The sequence below is a fragment of the Gobio gobio genome (assembly GCF_949357685.1).
Source record: "Gobio gobio genome assembly, chromosome: 18".
NCBI lineage: Eukaryota > Metazoa > Chordata > Actinopteri > Cypriniformes > Gobionidae > Gobio > Gobio gobio.
In genome coordinates, this window is record NC_137111.1 from 482501 (window position 1) to 490000 (window position 7500).

Consider the following 7500-nt stretch of genomic DNA (forward strand, 5'->3'; position numbering starts at 1 on the left):
CAGGCTCAACCCTGGGAGTTATACATAAAACACGTCCAGAGGAAAGTTAGAGTCATAGCTCATTCACAGGATCATCCCCTAAGAACGGAGTTTGAGCTTTTGCCCTCTGAGCGGCGCTATCGACTTCCTAGATGCAGAACAAAGATGATGCAAATATCTTTTATTCCGTCAGCTGTGAGGCACCTTAATGGCACTTAGCACTTTATAATAACTTGCACAAGTTGCATGTTCTGTATTTTATTCATTTATTTATTTGCACATTATGTACATTGGGCGTTATTGTGAATTCCTTCTCTGCTGGTTGGTCTTTTTTGGTGAGTGTTGTTGTATATTTATGTGGTTTATGTGGAGAATTTGCTGCAAATCCAATTTCCCCTTGTGGGACAATAAAGGTACTTTGACTTTGACTTTGTGAAATCCCGGCTGGATATATTTCGTGACTGGATTCCAATCTGCGTGGAGTGGATTTTAATGTTTTGCGCTCTGTACAGAGATTCACCCCACAGTCACTGGTCAAATTCAAACTTTTTAACACTCAATCTATCAACAATAAATCCACACTGATTGAAGAACACATCAGGGAGAAAGAACTTGACTTCATGTGTCTGACAGAAACCTGGCACAAACCAGAGGTTTACTCTGCCCTAAATGAAGCCTGTCCCCCCGGCTACAGTTACTTGGAGGCATTTAAATGTAAGCCGCCCTTTCCCATGACTGTTCTCCTTATCTATCGACCCCCAAAACCAAAATCTGCCTTCATCCCAGAAATGTCTGATCTCCTCACAACACTCTGTACTACCTCTGCCAATACCATAATCCTGGGTGATGTAAACATTCATGTTGACACCCCCTCATGTCGTCCCGCTGCTGATTTTCTTCAGCTGCTAGATTCCATCAACCTACGACAACATGTTGATGTCCCCACACATTGCAGGGGACACACACTTGATCTGGTCATCTCTAACTCCGCCCCCATCAGCAACCTACAGGTTTACGATCTTGGTGTTTCAGATCACAAAGTCGTGTCAATGGAGCTGCCCCCACCCACACCAAACTAAAGCGACAGATCCATTTCAGGAAAATAAAAAACATTAATGCAGATGCCCTGGCCCTGGACCTTCAACTTCTCTCCTCTGCCTCTACTGACTTCTCTTCTGTTGATGACTCCGTGGACTTCTACAACCAGTCCCTGAGCAATCTCCTGGACCTCCACGCCCCCTTAACATCCAGGTCAGTCTCATTCTCGCACTCAGCACCTGGTACACCTGCGAACTGTGAAAGATGAAGGCGACTGGGCGTGTCCTTGAGCGTCGGCTCAAGGCCTCTGGATTGACTGTCCACAAACAGGCATACAGGGAACATGGGAGGGCGTATGCAGAAGCTCTGAGGGATGCACGTTCCACGTTTTATTCCAACATCATCAACAGCAGCCCTGGTGACTCCAAGCAACTTTTTTCAACAATAAATCACCTTCTCAAACCCCCCTCACCCTCCCACTCTGAGATCACAGAAGAGATCACTTTCTTTAAGCAAAAAGTGAACACCATCCGTTCTCACCTCTCCACCACTGCGGTCATCAGACCTCTACTGAAAAAACCCACCCTGGATCCAGAAGTTCTCTCCAATTACAGGCCCATCTCCAATCTACCATTTCTATCAAAGGTTCTGGAAAAAATAGTTGCAGCACAACTCCATGATCACCTCAAACACAATAAACTGTATGAAAAGTTTCAGTCTGGTTTCCGCCCTGGTCATAGCACAGAAACAGCCTTGGTCAGAGTCACCAACCACCTCCTGATGGCAGCAGATACTGGTTCCCCATCACTACTCATCCTCCTGATGGCAGCAGATACTGGTTCCCCATCACTACTCATCCTCCTGATGGCAGCAGATACTGGTTCCCCATCACTACTCATCCTCCTGATGGCAGCAGATACTGGTTCCCCATCACTACTCATCCTCCTGATGGCAGCAGATACTGGTTCCCCATCACTACTCATCCTGCTGATGGCAGCAGATACTGGTTCCCCATCACTACTCATCCTCCTGATGGCAGCAGATACTGGTTCCCCATCACTACTCATCCTCCTGATGGCAGCAGATACTGGTTCCCCATCACTACTCATCCTCCTGATGGCAGCAGATACTGGTTCCCCATCACTACTCATCCTCCTGATGGCAGCAGATACTGGTTCCCCATCACTACTCATCCTCCTGATGGCAGAAGATACTGGTTCCCCATCACTACTCATCCTCCTGATGGCAGCAGATACTGGTTCCCCATCACTACTCATCCTCCTGATGGCAGCAGATACTGGTTCCCCATCACTACTCATCCTCCTGATGGCAGCAGATACTGGTTCCCCATCACTACTCATCCTCCTGATGGCAGCAGATACTGGTTCCCCATCAATACTCATCCTCCTGATGGCAGCAGATACTGGTTCCCCATCACTAGTCATCCTCCTGATGGCAGCAGATACTGGTTCCCCATCACTACTCATCCTCCTCATGGCAGCAGATACTGGTTCCCCATCACTACTCATCCTCCTGGACCTCACAGCTGCTTTTGATACAGTAGACCACAACATCCTTCTCCACCGTCTGCAATACACCATTGGACTCTCAGAAAATGCTCAAAACTGGTTCACCTCCTACCCTTACCCTAACCCTAACCCTAACCCTAACCCGACAGAACTGAGCATGTCGCCCTGGGCAAAGCCAAGTCACACACCCACAACGTCACCTGCGGTGTTCCTCAGGGCTCCGTGCTGGGCCCCACCCTCTTTTCCCTCTACATGCTCCCCCTTGGCAATATCATTAGCAGACATGGCTTAGCATTTCACTGCTATGGGCTTCTGCTTCTGCTCCTGCATCTGCATCTGCTTCTGCTTCTGCTCCTGCATCTGCTTCTGCTTCTGCTTCTGCTCCTGCATCTGCTTCTGCTCCTGCATCTGCTCCTGCATCTGCTTCTGCTCCTGCATCTGCTTCTGCTTCTGCTCCTGCTCCTGCATCTGCTTCTGCTCCTGCATCTGCTTCTGCTCCTGCATCTGCTCCTGCATCTGCTTCTGCTTCTGCTCCTGCATCTGCTCCTGCTTCTGCTCCTGCTTCTGCTCATGCATCTGCTTCTGCTTCTGCTCCTGCTTCTGCTCCTGCTTCTGCTCCTGCTCATGCATCTGCTTCTGCTCCTGCATCTGCTTCTGCTCCTGCATCTGCTTCTGCTCATGCATCTGCTTCTGCTTCTGCTTCTGCTCCTGCTTCTGCTCATGCATCTGCTCCTGCTTCTGCTCATGCATCTGCTTCTGCTCCTGCTCATGCATCTGCTTCTGCTCCTGCCTCTGTTCCTGCTCCTGCATCTGCTTCTGCTCCTGCATCTGCTTCTGCTCCTGCTCATGCATCTGCTTCTGCTCCTGCCTCTGTTCCTGCTCCTGCATCTGCTCCTGCATCTGCTTCTGCTCCTGCATCTGCTTCTGCATCTGCTTCTGCTTCTGCTCCTGCATCTGCTTCTGCTCCTGCTTCTGCTCCTGCATCTGCTCCTGCATCTGCATCTGCTTCTGCTTCTGCTCCTGCATCTGCTTCTGCTCCTGCATCTGCTTCTGCTCCTGCATCTGCTTCTGCTCCTGCATCTGCATCTGCTTCTGCTCCTGCATCTGCTCCTGCATCTGCTCCTGCATCTGCTTCTGCTCCTGCATCTGCTTCTGCTCCTGCATCTGCTCCTGCTTCTGCTCCTGCATCTGCTCCTGCATCTGCTCCTGCTTCTGCTCCTGCTCCTGCTCCTGCTTCTGCTCCTGCTTCTGCTCCTGCATCTGCTTCTGCTCCTGCTTCTGCTCCTGCATCTGCTCCTGCTCCTGCATCTGCTTCTGCTCCTGCATCTGCTCCTGCATCTGCTTCTGCTCCTGCTCCTGCATCTGCTTCTGCTCCTGCATCTGCTTCTGCTCATGCATCTGCTTCTGCTCCTGCATCTGCTCCTGCTTCTGCTTCTGCTTCTGCTCATGCATCTGCTCCTGCATCTGCTTCTGCTCCTGCATCTGCTTCTGCTTCTGCTTCTGCTCCTGCTTCTGCTCCTGCATCTGCTTCTGCTCCTGCATCTGCTCCTGCTTCTGCTTCTGCTCATGCATCTGCTTCTGCTCCTGCATCTGCTTCTGCTCCTGCATCTGCTTCTGCTCCTGCTTCTGCTCCTGCATCTGCTTCTGCTCCTGCATCTGCTCCTGCTTCTGCTCCTGCTTCTGCTCATGCATCTGCTTCTGCTCCTGCTTCTGCTCCTGCTTCTGCTCCTGCTTCTGCTCCTGCTTCTGCTCCTGCTTCTGCTCCTGCTTCTGCTCATGCATCTGCTTCTGCTCCTGCATCTGCTTCTGCATCTGCTTCTGCTTCTGCTCCTGCTTCTGCTCCTGCATCTGCTCCTGCATCTGCTTCTGCTCCTGCTCCTGCATCTGCTTCTGCATCTGCTCCTGCATCTGCTCCTGCATCTGCTCCTGCATCTGCTTCTGTTTCTGCTTCTGCTCCTGCTCCTGCATCTGCTTCTGCTCCTGCATCTGCTCCTGCTCCTGCATCTGCTTCTGCTTCTGTTTCTGCTTCTGCATCTGCTCCCGCTTCCGCTTCCGCTTCTGCTCCTGCTCCTGCATCTGCTTCTGCTCCTGCTTCTGCTCCTGCATCTGCTTCTGCTCCTGCTTCTGCATCTGCTTCTGCTTCTGCTCCTGCATCTGCTTCTGCTCCTGCTTCTGCTCCTGCATCTGCTTCTGCTCCTGCTCCTGCATCTGCTCCTGCTCCTGCATCTGCTTCTGTTTCTGCTTCTGCATCTGCTTCTGTTTCTGCTTCTGCTCTTGCTTCTGCTCCTGCATCTGCTCCTGCTCCTGCATCTGCTCCTGCTCCTGCATCTGCTTCTGCTTCTGTTTCCGCTTCCGCTTCTGCTCCCGCTTCCGCTTCCGCTTCTGCTCCTTCTCCTGCTCCTGCATCTGCTTCTGCTCCTGCTTCTGCTCCTGCATCTGCTTCTGCTCCTGCTCCTGCATCTGCTTCTGCTCCTGCTTCTGCTCCTGCATCTGCTTCTGCTCCTGCTCCTGCATCTGCTTCTGCTCCTGCTCCTGCATCTGCTTCTGCTCCTGCTTCTGCTCCTGCATCTGCTTCTGCTCCTGCTCCTGCTTCTGCATCTGCTCCTGCTCCTGCATCTGCTTCTGCTCCTGCTTCTGCTCCTGCATCTGCTTCTGCTTCTGCTCCTGCTCCTGCATCTGCTTCTGCTCCTGCTCCTGCTCCTGCTCCTGCTTCTGCTGCCCCAGGCTGTGGCCCTCCCTGACCACCTGAGGGCCTCACAGACTACAGATGCTTTTAAAAAAAGACTTTCAACTGACATGTATAATTTTACTTTTAATTTTCTTAAACTTAATTTTAACTCTTGACCCTGTAGCACTTTGAGATTGTTTTAAATGTAAAATGCAATATAAATAAAATTGATTATTATTATTATTAGTAGTATTATTATTGGGTGTGATGAAGGAAATGCAGAAGATGCTGTAGATGGGAAAGGAAGAACTATTGTAAATGTGTGTGTTTATGTGGGCGGTGCCAATTTTAATCACTTTTATTAATTTTGGAAGATTGTGCTGAGATGTACATGTACTTATCTGTTATTTTTGATTTTATGATCGATGAAAGTGTTGGTAATAATGAAGTTATTGATTAAACAGTAACATCATAATCTGACACACACACACACACACACACACACACACCTGGATGTGAAGCCTTTCGTTCTCCTGGATCTTCTTCCGCAGATCTTCATCAAACACGTTCTGTGCCTGCAGGTTGACTTGAGGCGGCGAGTCTCCTTTATTCTGCACACACACACACACACACACACACACACACACACACACACACACACACACACACACACACACACACACAGGTTCTTCAAAACGGAGTTCAGACCCTGGAGCTCTGAGGAAATCAGCCGACGGTGAGGACCAGCAAGACTAATAAACACACCGGGTAATGTGTGAGTATGTAAGGATGCAGGGGTCAGAGGTCGGGGGGGGTGGTCAGTATGTAAGGATGCAGAGGTCAGAGGTCGGGGGGTGTGGTCAGTATGTAAGGATACAGAGGTCAGAGGTCGGGGGGTGTGGTCAGTATGTAAGGATGCAGAGGTCAGAGGGTGTGGTCAGTATGTAAGGATGCAGAGGTCAGAGGTCAGGGGGTGTGGTCAGTATGTAAGGATGCAGAGGTCAGAGGTCATGGGGGGTGTAGTCAGTAGGCGTTTCTCAATGTCAAGGAAGGATCCTCTGAAGCCAGAACTCTGAGGATGCTACGTCATCGACGTCCGCTGAAGGGCTGTTCCAATGTCGAGGATCCTCGGAATTTCAACCACGGTCTGAGTCCTTCGTTCGAAAAATATGCCATAAACAGGAAAGGATGCACACGAGTAGACTTCGCGCACTTAGCGTTCTCAAATCACCCACAATCCTATGCGGCAGCTTTGCTATCTTGTTCAAAAAATACAAAAAGTCGGACGTTGGCGGAGTCTGAGCGTTAACGGGGCAATACGCTTTCAAGTGTAAGTGTTTACGTTACCAAACATTTGTTATAACCGTAGTAAATATAAGTAAAGTTTAACTTTTAAATGCCAGTACAAATTAAAACCGTATTGATATTATACAAATGACGTTATTGATGGCTAACGGACCTTTTCACTGACGTAATGAGGCTGACGTGCACTTGCTAGCCTGTTCCATTTACGTGTTTTCCGAATGCTAAAGAGGAGCCTCGCCTAGCCTCTGGAGGAAGAGGAAGGACCAGTCCTAGAGGAAGGATCCTCGACATTGGAACAGCCCTTCAGCGGACGTCGATGACGTAGCATCATCAGAGTTCTGGCTTCAGAGGATCCTTCCTTGACATTGAGAAACGCCTATAGTATGTAAGGATGCAGAGGTCAGGGGGGGTGTAGTCAGTAGGCGTTTCTCAATGTCAAGGAAGGATCCTCTGAAGCCAGAACTCTGATGATGCTACGTCATCGACGTCCGCTGAAGGGCTGTTCCAATGTCGAGGATCCTCGGGATTTCAACCAAGGTCTGAGTCCTTCGTTCGAAAAATATGCCATTTACAGGAAAGGATGCACACGAGTAGCATTCGCGCTCTCAAATCACCCACAATCCTATGCGGCAGCTTTGCTCTCTTGTTCAAAAAATACAAAATATCGGACGTTGGCGGAGTCTGAGCGTTAACGGGGCAATATGCTTTCAAGTGTAAGTGTTTACGTTACCAAACATTTGTTATAACCGTAGTAAATATAAGTAAAGTTTAACTTTTAAATGCCAGTACAAATTAAAACCGTATTGATATTATACAAATTACGTTATTGATGGCTAACAGACCTTTTCACTGACGTAATGAGGCTGACGTGCACTTGCTAGCCTGTTCCATTTACGCGTTCTCCGAATGCTAAAGAGGAGCCTCGCCTCGCCTCTGGAGGAAGTGACTTGGAAGGACCAGTCCTAGAGGAAGGATCCTCGA

At 49.6% G+C, this 7500-nt stretch overlaps 1 protein-coding gene across 1 annotated transcript in view; it reads right to left on the reverse strand.

Annotated features, from left to right (window-relative positions):
• The window catches only part of ppp1r21 (protein phosphatase 1, regulatory subunit 21), a 62703-nt gene that overhangs the window by 39794 nt on the left and 15409 nt on the right, over positions 1–7500 (reverse strand). Inside the window, exon 4 of the mRNA XM_079842514.1 lies at positions 5724–5825. Coding sequence (XP_079698640.1) covers positions 5724–5825 — 102 coding nt within the window. The remainder of the gene's footprint in view (positions 1–5723; positions 5826–7500) is intronic.